This window comes from Diprion similis, chromosome 8, assembly GCF_021155765.1.
Source record: "Diprion similis isolate iyDipSimi1 chromosome 8, iyDipSimi1.1, whole genome shotgun sequence".
Classification (NCBI taxonomy): Eukaryota; Metazoa; Arthropoda; class Insecta; order Hymenoptera; family Diprionidae; genus Diprion; species Diprion similis.
Genome location: NC_060112.1, coordinates 6316846 through 6335578, shown reverse-complemented (window position 1 = coordinate 6335578; position 18733 = coordinate 6316846). Strand labels below are relative to the sequence as shown.

The window sequence follows — 18733 nt, the reverse complement described above, 5'->3', positions numbered from 1 at the left end:
GTTCTGCAAGTTACTGTCAAGTTCGATTTTAATTGTGATGACTGAATCTTCTGGTTATTGCAACGTCAAATCTGCCGGTTTTTTTAGTTTTTTTTTTTTTCAGTTTTGTTTTCTTTCTCTCACATTTGGCTTAATACATTTTTTTTTTCACTTAAATAAATCATCAAGGTAATTTGAGTTGAGCATGGAATCACGTGAACGGTTAAAAAGTAATAAGGGAATCCATACCTCTTTCTTTTTTTTTTTTTTTTTTTTGTAAAGCATCGCTTCGATTTCAGATTTTTTGAACCGATCATTAATTAATGATTGAATAATTTCCACAATATAATCTCAATGCCATATTCTTTACAAAATGCATATATGACAAAATCTGTGCGATGTTTATTTAGTCCTAGGTGACCAGAGCACACTTTTTGACAGTATCAAGATCACTTTGCGTGAATTCCCGAATCAATTTGAACTTAAAAAAACATTATCGTAATTCTTAATAATACTCTTAAATCGGTTACGTAATACTCAAGTTATCTTATCATGAATTTATCGTTACACCGAAATCAAATCATCGCAATAGCTAGAAAAAAAAGAAACATATATAAAAAAAAAAAAAAAAAAAAACAGTACGAGTAACTTTGTCATCCAAATGCATGGCGACACAGATAAAATTTTTTGGTTACAGGTAGAAAACTAATTTTTTTCATACTTTACCCCGAACGATACTCTTCGATTATGGTGAATAGTGAAAATATTTGAGGAATGTATTCGTAAATGGATAATTTATCTCGACGCAGTTCCTCCGGACATCGAGGACTATCCAACAAGCACAGACATGGTCGTCGGGGAGGGCAGTAACGTCACTCTTCGATGCTCCGCAACCGGATCACCGAAACCCAATATCACGTGGAGACGCGAGGACGGAAGTCTGATACAACTAATGGGTCAGAGCAAGGAAGGTGAGTGGAGATCAGGTTCGAATTTATGTATATTTATTCTCAAATTATGATTTATTCAAATTTTATTTTAAATTGTATAATACAAAAATAGAAATATTGTTTTCCGTTCAATTTTTTTTTTTTTTTTTTTTTTCAAATTATAGTAATTTCATCAATTTTTGATGTGGAAGTAACCTTAATATTATTAATTATTATCGTTGTATCATTATCTTTAATTGTTTGGTATTCGGAAGCTGATGTTTGTATTTTACCAGCCTTTGGAATAATTTCACATATTATTTCTTCCTATTTCGTGTATTTAGAAGCAGGATCAGGGACTAGAAACGAAAATAACGACGAACACGTCAGTCGATTTTTCCCGGCTTTCCTGCATCTAAATTTTTCTTTTTTTTTTCCCGTTATTTCATTTATTACATATCAATGCAACCAATTGTCAAGTAGAACGAATTTAGACATGCATTTATTATGTATCATATAGATTACAATAAACTTTAATTATAGACAGAAGATTCTCTTTCGTATTAAGAGATAAATTTTTCTGTATAGTACTTCTTTTTCAATTTCAAATCTATCGACATTGACGAATTCAGGCTTTCGAATTTCTGAAATGTTTTCATAAGAAAAGTCGAAAACGACAAACTAATGAAAAGAAGAGTCCTTTGTTCGGGTAGAAAGCTGGGACTTTGTATTATAAATTCCTTACCTTTTTCATTGATGTGTAACCGATTTGGGGATGGAAACCGGTAAATCGGAAAATATCAAAAATAAAAACTTCCTCAAAATGAATTTTTACCCGTTTATCATTTCAGAGAATTCGAGAATCATTAACTTTTTTGTTAAATCTTTCGTAAAACAGAGAAAAGTGATGAAAAATCTCAGCTGTAAACAGTCTTAGCAAAAAGTTTGCGGCAAATTTTTTCTCCTTTTCTTCTTCTTCTTCTCTGACAAAGTGAAAACTGATGAATAGAGTTTAACTTTTTAATCTAGACGAATGATTGACGGTTTGAAATATTCGCAAGAAATTCCGTCTGCTATTTCCATTTACATAAAATTCATCCGTCAGAATTAATTCTCAGCAGATAAATACGAATGTAATTTTTTCTCTCTTTCTCTTTCTATTCATTCTCTTCGCCGAACGATTCCAATCCTTTTTTATTTCCATTTCTTACGTTTTTTTTTCCCGACGTATAATACACGATGTATTGATGAAATCTCTTTGCTCCTGAGCCAGGAAAACGAATTGTAAATAAAATACCTCGTCTCGTTGCTTCAAGACACAAACGTATACAATGCTCCAGCCTTCTTTTTATCCTGGCTACTTTTCTTCTCCTCAAGTGCTGCAGAACAATGCATTCCTGCAGATTCGAGACGTCGCTTCGACAAGGACAGTTTTTCCTCAAACCGATCAGCCGTCGGGATTTGTTCGAAAACAAAAGCTCGTTTATCCATGAAACTCCGACCATGTATGTCCGTCCCATCTGCCTGTGTGTATGTCAGCACTGAAAGTACCGAAAATCGATCCTCTTTTCAGGACTTATTTAGAGAGATGAAATACCAGGCTGGAGGAAAAATTAAAAGATAATTTTTTTGCTATTATCATTATGTCGATAAAGTTAACGCATGGAGACAACTTTGTTGTTTGATACAGAAAACGGTCTCGAAATTGTCGGGTCTTCGTATTTGGTGGAAATAATATGGTGTTTCAAAATATTACGACCTTCGTTACACTTTAGGATTTGAGGGAAATGAAAATTTAGAATTTTTAAATTCCCTAAACGGTCAGAAAATCGGAATTTTTTTCTATTTGCGAATAATATAATTATAAATCTACGCGTATGTGTGTATAAATATGTTTAACCACATTTTTTAAAAATACTCTAAGACTTACGGCTGACTAATTAATCACAGACTTAATTCTCGCTTGATCGGAATTTTGATTATTCCTAATTTTTCTAATTTTCTAATTCCTGATCAATTATTTTTCCGATTGCTAATTTTTTCTGCTAATCGTCCCTGCTTGATCAATTTTCGATAATTCAGGAATTCCGATTCATCCATTCTTCGATTACACAATCATTTTTCGGATCAAACTTTTTTCCAATTAATCCATTAACTGGCTCTTCAAATCAATCGCTTTTATCAATTAATCGATTCGCCGGATTTTCCAAACAATCGAAGTCTACGATAATTCATAAAAAAGGCCGGCTTATCGAAATTTCGCGTGTTAAAAATTTTCAAGAAACAAAAACAAATAAATGGAAGAAAAAAAGAAAGACATTTACTCTAAGAGGAAATTCTAAGGCACTCGCTGCGCGTCTTGCAGAGTCGAAGGTCGAAATGTTTAATCATTATTCAACCACCATGGAAATGGGATATTATTCGGAACAAGGAATAACGCGTACTGATTCGAAACCGGCTGTATGACTATCGCTTCGGGCATAATTCAACACGTACGCTCGACCTGAAGGGTGAAGTCAAACCCCCAAACCCTCGTGGCCACAAAGGGACCACGCATCCTGACTCAGGATTCGAAATGACACGAGCACTCCGCGCTGAATACATGCATACACATCTACAGGAGGCATAATATTTTCCCACCCCCGGCGTCAAACCCAATTCGGTATTTCTCATTCCAAGCAGGATTTCGACGACAGGATCTGACAAGGATTCACTTTATACGATCAACGATTTTCACCTCTTGTCCGACAGGATTCTTCTCTTAATTTCCTGCAGTGTAATAAGTCGAATTGCAATCCGATTGAAAAAAATAATTACACCAAAGAAATAGTGATAATAAGATTCCAATCAATCGTAAGTGCAGCCTGAGCTCGAAAATATTCATAACGAATTTTAAAAGTTCTCAGTTTGCAAATTTTTCAGAGAATGAAAAAACGATCTTTTTCTTTTCACGTCAAATGATTGACAGAATGTAATTTCTGATCCAGATTATCGAAATTTTCAGATAATAGACAGACGCAATTGTTTAACTTACGTATTGGATTATTAAAAGAATCAGGTTATTGTTAAGATAATTTTTATCTCGCGAATTTTTAGTGAACAGAAAAACACAATATTTCAATTTCCATCTCAAATAATCGAGAGAAACAAGGGTAAGTTACGATTTATAATTTTTGGTTTATAAATGTCCTGCAGAGAATAATTGAAAGGACCAAATCTTGGAAAATATTAATTTGGAAAATTTTTAGAGAATAGAAAAGTAGAATTTGCAAAATTTTACCTTCACTTTTTCACAGAATCAAATTATTGATGAAAATTCTGAGGGTCTATTTTTTTTTTATCCAAATTGTAAATACAGTTTCTCAATTTTCACCATGAAAACTTGAGAGAATATTGAATTACAAATAAAGATAACGAAAATGATCAGAGATGATAAAAAAAAGTCTTCAACTCTTACCTCGAGTAATTTAGAAAATTTTGAATTAATTTGCAACTTCTCAAGATTTTCATATCGTGAATAGAATTTTCATTTTCTGCATCGAATAATGAAGCGAGAGCCGTGAATTAGAGCTAAAATTTGTGAAACTTTTCATCTTACAAATCGTAGCAAAAGTGAAAATAATGATATTCAATTTTGGCTTTCAATACTTTAAACAATCTACACCAGAATGCATAAGTAAAAAAACATATTTTCCGCACCTTCGTACAATTCAACTGGATGCATTCGGGTCAGGGTGGCTTTATTTTAAGGGTCGGAAACTACGAAGTTTCAGGACTGCAGCCGCTTTACGATCCGTACGCGAAACTCCGGTGCTGCTGCTGCTGGTTGCACCGACTCGAGAAAACTTATTAACAATTTTACGACTCTTCTGTCGTCCGTCGTCGCGAGTGTTACGGGACACGGAAAACCTGTAACAAACCCTCTGCCCCAAAGTTAATACTAAAACGCCCCGGCGAGCGAATTTTGTCGCCCCTATTTTGACTAGCGCGTGGAATTTTTACTTCTCCTTGTATTTTGGTTCTCAATTTTTAAACGTAAGCAGGGATATTATAGAAATTAGAAATAATGATTCCGGAGATACTTCAAAACTGAGAGAAAAAGAGAGAGATTCTTCGCTCCGAGTTTTCACACAATTTTACGAATAATCTAGCTATCGAAAAGAAAAAAAAAAACTGATAGAAAAACATTTTTTTCTATTTCTAACTATGAAACTAAAGGATTTTTACGAATATAGGACCGGAGATGGTTTTCGTTTCTTTTTTGACACCGTTTACCATTTTATTGGTGAAATTCAAAGTCACCCCCACACCTCCGTCCTCCCCCCCTTCCTAGGAAAATAATGGGTTTTGAAATTTGACGTGAAGTTTGGCGAAGGGAAGGCGAGTAATGAGAAAGAAAGACAGGAATCGTATAGTCAGAAAAAAGAAGGAGAAGAAAAGAAAAGAAAAGGATATTCCACTTCCTGCAGGCTCACAAACGATGAAAAACGGTTCTTATATAAATTTCGAACCCTTATAATTTATATACGCACTGCACACAAGTTTAATACCATGAATTACCAACCCCCGTTGAAAAGAGATCAGAGGAAGGAAAAGCAATGTGAAAAATTTGAAGGAAATTTTACACATTATGTGTATTATACATATATATATATATATATATGCACACTAGGGTATTCCTTATTCAGGGTGTCGACGAATTTTTGCCACCCCAACCCCCAAATCAACTTCAAATTATTAGAAAATAATTACCTAATTTTTCAGATTTTTATCTCAACTCTAAGATAGTCCGCTTTATGATCGAAGTTTCTTATGGAAATAACATGAGGGAAACTTTTTTTCTCAGTATATATTTTCTTGTAAAAGTAATATTGTTGAAAAAAATTTGTAGCCGTGAAGTTTTAGTCGGCAATAGTGCTACTGTCTGGGAAAAAATTCACATAATCATCTCACGCAATCTCGACGAATTGCACACCCTAGAAATCTGACCCTTTTTTTTATTTAGAGGAAGTGCAATTCGTCTAGATTTGCTGACATCGTGATGTAATTTTTTTTTATAGATAGTAGCACTAATGCTCACTAAAACTTCGCAGTTACAGATTTTTTTAAATATTATTACTCTCGCAACAAAATATATACCGAGAAAAGAAGTTTTTCCCATGTTATTTCCGTAAGAAACTTCGATGACTAAGCGGACTATCCCAGAGTTGACGTAGAAATCTGAAAAAATTTGGAAATTGTTGTCGAATAATTTGAAGTCGATTCGGAGGGTGAGGTGTCAAAAATTCATTAACACCTTAAATAAGGGACACAGAGAGAAAGAAAAACAAGAAATGAGAAAAGTAAATTTCAGTTTAAGAACGTGAGTCGATTATGCGTTATCTTTTTTGCAAAACTGATGAAGAATATACGAATAAAGAGAGAAAAACGTCACCCGGAGTAAATCGATTCGTTTAGTATGCTCCCTGGTGTTTGAGTTTTTCTCCCCTCTTCACCCCATAATTTTCTTCTTCGCGTTACCCTTGACTAGTTCTAATCCTCACTTTTCTAACTTATACGTCGCGAACTTGTTGCTTCTCATCCTGCAATCAATGTCGCTCCCTCGGGTGTCACCAAGATCAAGATCCGCGTCTCTTCCGCATCCTGCACTCGACGATTTCCGTGAAAGTGGCAAAATTGCGAATAACTTGGAACTCGGTAAGGCCGCGAAAGTGTTGAAAAGAAATCAATCGCGAGAACTGTGACGCACACGCATTGTATGGTATATGTATACATACTATACCTATATATACCGATACCGATAATCGCTAACGCGACGGTCGTTGTCAACGGGGAAAACTTTTCCATTCCCATTTACTTCCTCCTCGCTTAATTTCATCATTCGGTTTCGAGAAACTACTTCGAGACAGAGTTCTAGTTTCGCAATTTTCTTTTATTCTCATTTCTTTGTTTCATTCTATTTTCTTGTCCTCTCGTTTCACTCTCCGTTTTCCCTTTCCGCGTAGTTTTCCCCTCTTCGATTCCTTGAAACAGCCTCCCCGATACAAAACATCCCAACAATCTTTCTCTTTCCTCTTCAAGACACACGCGTGTTGAAGTTTATTTCCCTGGAATTCGAAAGGATGTTACTTCTATCAGGCTTGCAAGAAAAGGAAAAGTCGCAAAACAATAAATCAAAAAAAAAAAATATCCGTTCTACGAATAATTACGATAACCATTATTTTCATTTATTTTTCACGCTTTTGAAGAGACCTGAAATTATCGATATAATTTATATCGAAATCCCAAGTAAAAAAAACCAGCAAATATCCTCAAACCGAGCATAGAAAAATAATGAGGAATAAAAAAAAAGAAAAAAATAAAACCAAAAACGCGAAGAGAAAAAGCTTTTCTAATCGTATGGAAAAAATTAATATACTCGGTGTTCCAAGGGATAAGGTTATGTAAAATTTGGCGGGAGAATAACGCGGGGAGCGATTCGCGAGCGTGAAACACGAGCACAGTTCTCTTTTTATTGGCAATTAGCTAAGAGCAGAATCGGAGAGGAAAGCCTTTGACCCTTTCACGAGCAAACGGGAGGCGGTCAAGCGGTTTTCCCGATTTTCCCGCTTTTCCCGGGTCACTGTACATCCGACGGTGCTGCCCTCGTCTGCGAAAACTTGGATCCCGACCGGCCGCCGCTTTGCAATAACGCAAATTACCTGCCGACAAAGATCGTCAGACGTGCAAAGCCCCAAAACTCGGATACTCGTCTCCGCTTTCGAAGTGAAGATTCGCTTCGCTGGTTTCTACCGTCGTTCTGTGAATCCCGAAGCGTAAACATTATCTGCATCAAATTTTCAAGAACTATATGTACATACGTGGGACATTTTATGTCATCTCGACCGGGTCTTGACACTCACGTATTTTTAGCCGTCCCGAAGTTTTTTGCGAGTGTAATCGGATTTCAGAAACACCTGAATTCATTTTTTAACATTTTCTTTCGATGAATTCTTTTGAAGCAATGATTATTGAAAGTTGTGAAAAAACGTGACGATTTTAAAACCTGAAAATGAAACGATAAATGCTATATTTTATTTCGATTCTTTCAGGTGTTTGGACGTCTTAAACATTTTTTATTTCACCTAAGCGTCGAATAATTTTGTGCAAGAATGATCGGAAGCAAATGAAAAAACTAATTCACCTGTTTTTTTAGGTAAATTTCAGGTAAAACTCAAGATCTGAGGGTCAGAACCTTCTCGAGTTGACATGTAATGCCTCGTATATATGCCCCTAATTCAAGTTCAAATTCTGAACAATTCTGGAGAGAATGGTACTTTTTGACTTAATAGTGTTGAACTACACACACTAGGTTGGTCCTTAATCACGATGTTGACGAATATTTTCACATGAGAGTTGTCATAAAAATCCGAAAAAAATCAAGGAATTGTTTTTTAATTATTTGGAGTAGATTTGGGGGATGGCTCGAGATAAATTCGTCAACACCCCAAAGAAAGACCACCTCAATGTACACATAAATATACATATACCTTTATTTTCATGAATATATGTATACAAGCAGAATAAATAGCGGAAGTTTATATATTATTCATTAAAAAGTTTTCATTGTCCGATTTTTATAAATATACCGACAGTGAAACTTTTCTCTGTACTTCCGCCTTCTCTCTCTTCTCTTCTTCCTTATGGCTAACAACCCTTCGCGTCGTTTCCATACATGTGTACACGTTTATATATATATTTACTACATACGGGACTTGTCCTCATAACGAAGGCGATTTTTCACCCCTGCGTGCCTCTTCAACACCGTTTTTTCTCCGCATCGGCCTCTTCTCGTTCCATTTTCATTCCGCATCATATGCCTCGCTCTAACAGCTCACCGTCAAATCGATTACACGAATTCACCCTTCACCGCCTCGCCTAATGACTCTTACCGATTGATTGGAAATAAAACGGACGAAACTCTCCGACCCAGATGACCTAAACTTTTTACAACACCGGTAACAGGCTTTATTACAATATTCGCGTAACACTCGAGTTATTCTTCACCCCGTATTCGTTACCTAACCCCTTATATTCTTCAGTTACCGAATTGAGATTTTCGCGTTTTAGCTTTCACGTCATCATTCGTCCTTCAAATGGTTCGCATTGTCCTTTTGAAATCTTCTTCGTACTTTCGTTTACAAATTTTTATTCCCCCTTTTCGGTTCTCAGCTGAATTCTATTATACTATAATAATTGATGGATGCAAATTTAGAATCAGATATATAAGAGTAAAGGGATCAAATATTTTTCAACCCCTCATTCGATCGAATGTAGAAAAAAGAAGGAAAAAAAATCGAAATCCAAAAGAAGATAGCAATCATAATAATGATAATATTTTAATTATCCGATGGATATCTTGAACCTTTTTCTCACTGTGTGATCCTTTTCTTCCCTAAATTCGATACAACATGTCCAAGTCAATTATCGCGACGGTGATAAGCCGTCGGCATGCAGGATCGGACGATAGGCGATCAGAGCTCGCTGAGCTCGGTGATTAATTGCGATAATTATGGAGGCACGCGATGACCCGAGGAATACATATGTATATAGAATGGGAGAGAATGCGGAAACAGCCTCGAAGGCTAATAAGCGGTGTGCGTGACGGGCCGATAACGTCGTGGATAACCGATTTCTATCCGCTTGTCAGAGACGTTGGCACTTCGTGACTTCGTGACCCATTCGTTCAGGGACGACGATGAGAGAAGAAGAGGAAGAATATTAATAATCGGCTTGTCAAAAGCACAAGACTGTCGTTTGAACGACATCTTTTGGCACAAGATTAATTTTTTGGAAATAAAATCGGTACAAGATCGGCTTCCGAAGAACATAAAAATACAGTTTTTTGAATCCAATCTCGAATCATTGGAGTAAGCAGTTTATGATGTGAATTATGAAAATCCCGAGTCACTGTCTGTTCCTCATATTTTGGACAAAACCGATTTTTTGGTAACAAAATCATATATAGACATAAAAATACGACTTCCCAGCTTAAATAATTCTGGGTATCAGGAGACTGAAAAGAAATGTGAAAATCCCGAGTCGCTATCTCTTTCTCATATTTTCAGCGAAACCGATTTCTTGGGAATAAGTTCTCGATTTTTTGCTCTACCTGATAAAACTATTTTTTCTGGAATCGAAAACTATTGGAGATAAAAATTCTGAAAACTCACTTCATGAGTATGCACTTTGGAAAAATCGGTGAGATCAATCTATCGTTATTTTATTTACTTATTATTTTTTTTTTTCATTCTGAGAACATTATCAGCCAAAAACGATTTCGCTCGATCCTATTCGCGGAACCGTTCTTTTCTGATAAACCGGTCATTTCCAATCCGCTGTGACAGTCGAACGAAAAGAGGAATGAGAGCAACGATTTATCGTGCGCATATTTTTCAGTCGCTTCGGTTGAAGGATCGGTATACAACATCACGAGGGTTAATCGCCTCCACATGGGTGCCTATCTCTGCATCGCATCGAACGGCGTTCCGCCCACGGTGAGCAAGAGGATTTCCCTGATAGTGCACTGTGAGTGTCGCCGATTAATTTTTTTAATTTGTCTCTAATTTGTCTCACGTTTTTCTTTGTTTTCTTTTTTGGTAAATTTCTACGTTTCAGAATTTAACCAAAACGCCAGATTGCATTCTGATTGCGATATTTTCATCCCGGTTGTAAAAGGAACGAATTTTTTCGCATCTTACAGATACGATTTGCAATCTTGATCAATCCGCTTTGCGTCTTTCGTTGCTTTTTTTTTTTTTATTTCTTTTGAAAACGAATCAAAAACGTCTTCAGGCGAAACGTCGCATTTCTAGACACACGTCGCTCGTTTCATCGACTTTTTTCGACTCATTTAATGTCCTAACAAAAGTCCTTGCTGATTGCAGTCCCGCCGATGATTTCTGTCCCGAATCAGCTGGTGGGAGCCCGTCAGGGTCAGCAAATGACCCTCGAATGCACCTCGGAAGCCTATCCAAAGTCCATCAACTATTGGACCAGGGAAAATGGTGAAATGATAACAAAGGGTGAGTTCTGAGAATTTCGGTATCGATTAAATGAAACGAGGGTATTTTTTTCGTTTTTACTTTTTCCATCAGCGTTTCGTTTTTTGAATATTTTTTTTCGGCTAAGAAAAAAAGCAATACAATTATTGCAATTCGATTTTTGATTTTTTTTTTTTAGCAAGGAATTGTCCAGCTTAATAACGACACCAGAATTTTATGAGAAAATTGTCGAAGATATCAAGAAGAGAAGACTTTCTTCGCAAATTGGTCTAAAGTGAGAAAATGAAATTTCATCGCTTCGCACTTCTGAAAATAAGTGAAAATCATTATCTTTTTTTCAATTTAAGTGGAGCAGGCTTGCAGCAATTGACTCGTCCGCTGATAAATTAGGGAAGTTGGAGCGCAGACGACGCGTCTCGAGTTACCGTCGACACGCGGGGCTCGAGGCGGGGGCGGGGGCGAAAACGAGGGATAAGAATTCCGCGGCAAATTGTACACGAGTCGAGGCACCCCTTTCTCTAAACCGGGGCCAATTACACCGACGACATCGCGTGATTAGGGCCACGCAGGCACGGATGTAATTAGAACCGGGGCCAAGCGACGCGTTTCCTCAACGCAACCCTTTCCCCCATCCTCAATAATTCAACTCACCCTCATTCCACTCGCAACTACAATCAGGAAACAAGTGAGAAAAACCTGGTCTCTGCGGTTTACAAAAAATCTTGAATTCTCATGGCATTTGGAAGTTTTTATTTTTTTTTTATCGGCTTTCGAAAAACCAAGTAGCCGTTTAAGCCGCTAATTATTTTCTCTGGCTTTTGAGCACCGGGTACAAGTTGTTTTAATCTGTCTCGAAGAAATTCATTATCATTTTGCTATATTAGAAAGAAAAAATAACTTTTGGGGCATGACAGACCTCTTCAAAAAATTTGTCAAAATTATTATTATTTTGTTTTTTAAATAAACTCTGCATCCTTTGATTCTACCTGTATTAAATAAATCGTAAAAGAATGTTTCATACTCGAATTCAATATATATAAAACAAACGTCTAATAATATCTCAATTAAAAACAAAGCAAAATTTATCAAATTTTTTTGGTGGCTCCGTCGTGCTCCTACAAGGTTGTTAAGAAATTTGAAATTCTACGGGGCTTTAAATTATTTTCATGGTGTTTCGAATATTCTTATGGGTTGTTGCGGGGTTTTCAAAATTCTTATGGGCTGTTGAGAACAAAAATGTGTCGAGCTTTATACTGTATTATCTATCTACGCGATTTATATTTATATGAGTAAGTGTGAAATGGAATTTTAAAACGCGTGCAGCTTATTATCACGAAAATAAATATTCGTCGCAGTTATCAGAAAGCCTGCTTCGCGCGGCTCGAACTCGCGAATTTCGCCTCAGGATATCTCACACAGTTCGACCTGCACTGTGTATAAGGTACACTATTACCCCTAACGCAGTACCGATAAGGCTGCTTATACCCGATACTATATATCTCCTTTGGGGCAAATACATCGTCGTAAATACATCGGCATGGCGTATATAGAGATCCTGGTCGTCCACCCTCTTGCTCGATAACGAGACGATGGCGTGACCTCGAAGCTCCAATTTTTCCGCACCCTTCGAGCCTTCCTCTCGCCATTGTTTTTTTCACGGTGTACTCTGATTCTCCTCATTTCTTTTTCAAACTATTTTTTTTTCGCGTATTTAATCGGGAAATGAGTTTTTAATGTAATCTCGTTTCTTACAGTCTATATTGCTAATTTTTTTTTACATGAATTAACGATACAAAGCAGCAACCGTTTACACAAAAGTAATTAACACCGTCAATGTGTTGTTTTTGATTTATTAACCAATTTTTAAATGTAAAGTGACGTATATGTCTTTCTCTCTCTTTTGCCAATCGGATTTAAAATTTTCGTCAAAAAAAAGGTGACAAACAAAAATACGTATCATTCTAGATTCATTACTCACTGAGCCGCGAGTAAATTTACTGCAGCTGCTAATTATCACTTGAGAGCGTAACGTCGGATGTTAAATTCAAAAATGACATTCTCGTCGACTCGGAATCAAGTTTACCTGTAGGTATAGATATACGTTCTTTCTTATAATGGCTCGAGCAGCGTAGCTAATGTAGAGCGAGTTATACTGGAGCATTGAGATTCTGCTGCATGCAACGAGTATTAATTGTTTCGTTTTCTACTCCACAGTATTATTCATCTTCCGTTATGAATATCCTTACACTCGCTCACAATTGAACTCGAGTTTGTTAGATATCAGGGTAATAACAATAATAATGACAGCAAGAAACGCAGCCATAATCTACAGTAATAATTGAAAACATGAATAATCACAGTAAGAACGGATTAAATGAAATGTGATGGAGTGCTTTATGACAGGCATTTTCATACGACCGACGCTTTGCTTCTGCCAACTTTATGTACCCAATTTTTTTTTTTCTCTTCTCCACGCTACGATGTGCAAGGTTTTCTATTCAACCGGTCGATTGTTTTATTTTATTATTATTTTTTCTCAGTGAAACCAGGAAGCGAGAGAACGAGAGATATTTCAATTCAATTCATGCAATAATAAAGTGCAAGTTCTAAAACATCTACGAAAGCTTTCATCCGGAAATATAAACTTTCTTGTTATTTATAGCGGAGAACTGATGCTGAAGGATTATAAAATCGTTAACGGAACATTGTTCGATTGAAGAAAAAAGAAAAAAAAAAAAAAAATGTTCGCAGCATTTGATATTTTTCGCTCGCTTAGTTTTTATCGCACCACAAACAAGCTGATTTTTTCTTCGATTTACGCCGGTCCTTCGACCGCGGAGAAAAAAGAAACAACTTTTGCAATTTTGTCCCATCTTCTGTTGAATCTGCTACGCCATCTCCTAGGCGTGATTGGAACCTTTTCACGGAGCTTTTACTCTCCTGCAGACGGTACAGAGAATATATAAGCTGGTGTGCAAATTTCTTTAAAACTTGGCGGAAGTGAAAATTACAATTTAATCGGTTTCATAATAGCGACGAGAATGTGCGAGAGGAAAAAACATCGAAGACTCGAAGCAAACCACAAAACTATCGAAATGGAATTATTTCAATGTGTGTATAATTATCAAAAAAGTTATTCTACCGTTGCAGTTATTTAATGGAATTTATAATCTGATTTCTTTTTCTTATCAAACCGTTTTCTACAAGTACCGGGTAATTTTGTTTCAGGTGATAAATACGAACCAGTGCTACTCGACAAAGAGTACAAAGTAACGATGAAATTGACGATAAAATCTGTGTCGGCAAACGATTACGGATCTTACAAATGCATATCGAAAAACTCGCTCGGTGATACGGATGGCAGCATAAAATTGTACGGTGAGTTATCCTCGGAATCATAATAATTTTTCTTTCTTTTTTTCCTCTCACTTCTCCGTTGCATCGCATTTTTCGAATCAAAGCACACGCGATTTTTTTTCCCATATGTACAATCCGCGTTTCTCGCTGCAGAAATACCGAATCCGACAACCCCGAAGCAAAAATCAACGACGACGCCGATTCCAATCGTCAGCAAAGGTGAGCTTTTTCGATCCTCAGCTTATTGTGAATTTTTTCCCTCCCAATATCTTCACTGAATAATATTTTCATCATAGCAGTGGAGAAAAAGCAAAGAACGAAACAGAAGGCTCGTCTGAGTCCAGAAATATCCCGACCCAATGAAATCGCCGGCGATATTATCGACCCCTCGCAACCCGCGGCGAACAAGGACAGAGGTGAGAAAAAATGGAGAAGGAAAGAAAAGAAAAAATGAGATGTTGAAAAAAAAAAAAAAATCAACGATTTATCGCAGACTGGTCAGCTGGTATTAAATCGCAGTGTTTTTATATTTGTGAAATTGATTTTCTGTCTAAGTTTGCTTTTCGCTTAATTCAAATCCATTTTTATTGTAATCGTTCAAAAGTAAATACCAATTTCAGGATCTTCTTTTTTTTATCATGTAGGATTACGATTAACGGTGTTATTTTAGTCATAAACGAAATTAAACCGAAGGATGAATGAGATCAGAAATTGGGTAAAATCGATACTTTTTATCAATTTTATTACGAGATAATCGCACCTTGAGTATTTACCAGATTATTGTAATCGTAACCTGCGGAGATCTTCCTCAAAATACAAAAACAGAAAGTACTGGAATTTTATACAAAGAATCAATTAGGTATCGATGCTTCGTTTCGAATCCCTTCAAAATTTTTTAAAACTTAGTTGATTCGTTCGATTTCACTCTAGGATGGCTCCTTTAATGCAAGAAGAAGACTATTTTATGAAAAATTCACTTAAACAACATTTCTGTTTTTCTTTTAGCAGACCATTCGATGTTGTCATATGTTGATCACAATGAAAATCGGTGTAAATTATAAAATCCTCTATTCAACGATGACGATTTGAACAGAAAAGTGTTTCAATGAGTTTGTGAAAAATAGTGTTTTAAATAAAATCAGCCATCGTAGAGTGAAATCGAACGAATCCGAAATTTTTAAGATCTTTCTGCAACAAAATTCATAAAAAGTATCGATCCTTGCGAATCAACCCCCTTAATTTCACCCCTAGATATCCGGCTTCGGGATCGACACGAGGATTCCGGCGGTGGAGGATCCGAAGGATCTGCACCCCGAGACGACAACACGGCTCAGTCAATGTCGTCGAGAAGCGCAGCGATTTTGGGAACCGTCGAAGCCCTCCAGGCGATGGTTGTCCTGGCGATGATGTCCGCGGTGATGACGTAATCATTGCGGTCACCAAGATGAAAATAATAATTAGAAAAGGGAAAAGAAGCCCGTGACGAAACAAAACGAAACAAAAAAACTAATCAAAATTAAATCCGAAATGAAAACAAAAAATGTGAAACTAATACTCGCCAAATTTCCGAATATTCAAAAGGAAACGTGAACGTGGAAAAAAGACACAGATCAAGATTTGATAATTCAGGAAGCCATTTTGTCACATTTTATGCAATGAATTTCCAATTCTCTCAGCAATATTTTATGAATAAATAATTTTCGCCTCAAGCATTTCGGATTTTCTTGCCTGTAGAAATTCGATACGAGCATCGCGACTTCGCAAATATATAGGTATATACGCGAAACAATTGAGTTGATTAATTAAAGTCAATAATTAGCATTTGATTTACGTAATAAAGTACAGAGCGTTCGATTTGTTCACGTACGGGGAGTTCATACTTGACTTTTTTTTTATTTCCTCGACTCTTGCGTCGTCGTGCAAATTCAAGAATCTTGAATAACATAAACGTGAGAATATGAAATCAATCGGTTTACGCAATTGCAATTATAAAATGATTTCAATTCTTAAAACTATGTTTTTCCTGTAATTATTATTCCAAAACTGAGAATTGTATATATATGATTTTCGAGTGAATCACCCAATGATTCCTCAAGGTATATGTAAATACTAATTATTATACACCTATCATAGCAATGTTCTGTAATGTATATCCGCATGTGAATATATATAGGGTGAAATAGAATTACGTAATCCCATAATTAGGTTATAGATCGATCACAATCCTATATATTTCGCCGTATATTATAACGATCATAAAATAGATGTAACCGGATATATTTGTAGTAAGAAAATTGCACGGAAGAAAAGAATTAAAAATATGAAACAAAGAAGAAACTGAACGTAACGAAAATAAAAAAATTCAGCGAATATAAGTGAAGACGAAAATAATTAACAACACGATATTGACGTTCAATTATAAAAAAAATGTCCATTTTCATCGCGCAAAATGGTGAAACCCATGTTGATTTTTGGAGTCATAATTTTTCCGGGCTGCTGAAACCTCCTTTTTCGCAATAAAGTTCAATATTATATTATATTGTTATGAAAAAATCGTGAGAGCAGGATGTAAATATATCAAAGTATAAAGTATATATAGGTATATCTATGTACACACCCAAATAGGTATTAGATAGTCTAACAACTAGTTGTTTAAAACGCTGTGTATATAAAGTAGCAGTGCTAATTATATATGCCGTAATACATATGAGTAGAAAGTAAGTGTGACAAGTGAATTAACGATCGAAGAGAGAAGAAGACGACGAAAAGAAGTAGAGTGATACTAAGAAGCGACAATGAATCTGTCTGTTCGCCATAATAAGAATATAATATGTATATATGAAAAATTAGATTCATTTTAATTGTGATTTTGAATTTATTATTTTCTCTGATTAAAAATCTTACGAATAATATTATATTGTAATGTACAATGATGATAATAATTGAATGTGGTAAAACGAAGAGCTTGATCGAATTCACTTTCCGTATGAAATAATGCAATTATTATTATCTATAGTTAATAAAATTCTATATACCTACCCTAATCTGTAAAATAAATCTCCTGTCCGAGTGAAATAATAATATAATTTGTATCATATAGAATGTAGATTTGCAATTATCGCCGCATTATTTGAAATCATTTGATTGAAACAATGAAATGATATACATATTTGACCGATAAATGCGGTACAATGCATGTAACATATTATATAATATATGGATAAAGCATAAATTGTCTAATAATAATAACATGTAATGTAACATTGTAAAATATATAACGATAATGATTTCATGATGATGATAATAATAACAACAATAACAACCACAACAATTATAATAATAATAATAAAATAGTAATAATGCCTTTGTGTACGATAAAATATTATACAACTAATATTACATATAACGTGTTGTTTTATTCCGTATTATACATGTATAAATACATAGTTTTAATCGTCAGCTGCAATTTTGATTTTACATTTAAAGCGGGGTATTACTAAAAATTTTTGTTAAGTAATGACAAATGAAAGATTGAAAATTCTCCGTTTATGATTCCGCAGGAGAACCGTATTCGCGTGTTTTTGCAGCGGCCGAAAGGCATAAATTCACGACGGTATATAGTTTCTCCGTTAAATGCTAACCCCATAAAACTTGAGTGCACGGAATTCACGTGAGAAATCAGTTGAAGAAAAGCCTTCGACGTTGTTACGAGTGCAATTGCACCGCGAAAGAGTAACGCTACGAATTAGTTTAGAAATTGTTGCCTCACTCTGCTCTGTAGATTGTAAAAAACCAACCGACGTTGCAGTCTCCGACTTTAGACGGTGTAATTTGTTGCCCCCGAGATATTCTTGCCTGAACTATACGCTATAAAATTGTCCACCTTAGATTGCCCTCGTCTGGGTTTTTTAAATTTGTTTCGTGTTTATTTATTTCCTCTTTTTTTCTCTTCTACAAACTTAATGGAAGAAATAAATTCAAGAACGAAGAAACGAGTGGAAAAGGGAATTATTTATTTGGAGTAAGGAGCATTTCAAAATAGTTAAGTAAAGAAATGCGGTGTGATGAAAATTCTTTTTAATTCTGCAATTTTTTATTTCTCATACTGCACCTCATTTTTTTCTAATGAAATGAAATTCCGCTGAGAATCAATCATCAAATTCGTTTTCATAATTACAACGCGTTATGAAATGAATTGTTATAAATCAACTTTCAATTTTTGTATAATTATTTATTTATATTCTGTCATTAAAATTCTTTTCGGCTTCAAATGAAAACATGAAAATTCATTACCGTCGTATTTTGAATTTTTGGAATATAACCTGGATTCTTTGCAAGATATTCTGCCTGAAGTAAAATTAAAAAAAAAAAACACATTTTGAGTAACCACAAAGCTAAATATCGTGGTAAAAAATGTGTTCTTGG

General features: G+C 35.4%; 1 protein-coding gene across 1 annotated transcript in view; it reads left to right on the top strand.

Moving 5' to 3' along the window:
* The window catches only part of LOC124409390 (neurotrimin-like), a 98788-nt gene extending 83022 nt beyond the window's left edge, over positions 1-15766 (top strand). The window contains exons 4-10 of the mRNA XM_046886975.1: positions 789-950; positions 10347-10475; positions 10835-10972; positions 14180-14329; positions 14462-14527; positions 14605-14724; positions 15560-15766. Of these exons, the coding sequence (XP_046742931.1) occupies positions 789-950; positions 10347-10475; positions 10835-10972; positions 14180-14329; positions 14462-14527; positions 14605-14724; positions 15560-15735 (941 nt within the window). The 3' untranslated portion in view covers positions 15736-15766. The remainder of the gene's footprint in view (positions 1-788; positions 951-10346; positions 10476-10834; positions 10973-14179; positions 14330-14461; positions 14528-14604; positions 14725-15559) is intronic.
* The last annotated feature ends 2967 nt before the right edge of the window (positions 15767-18733 follow it).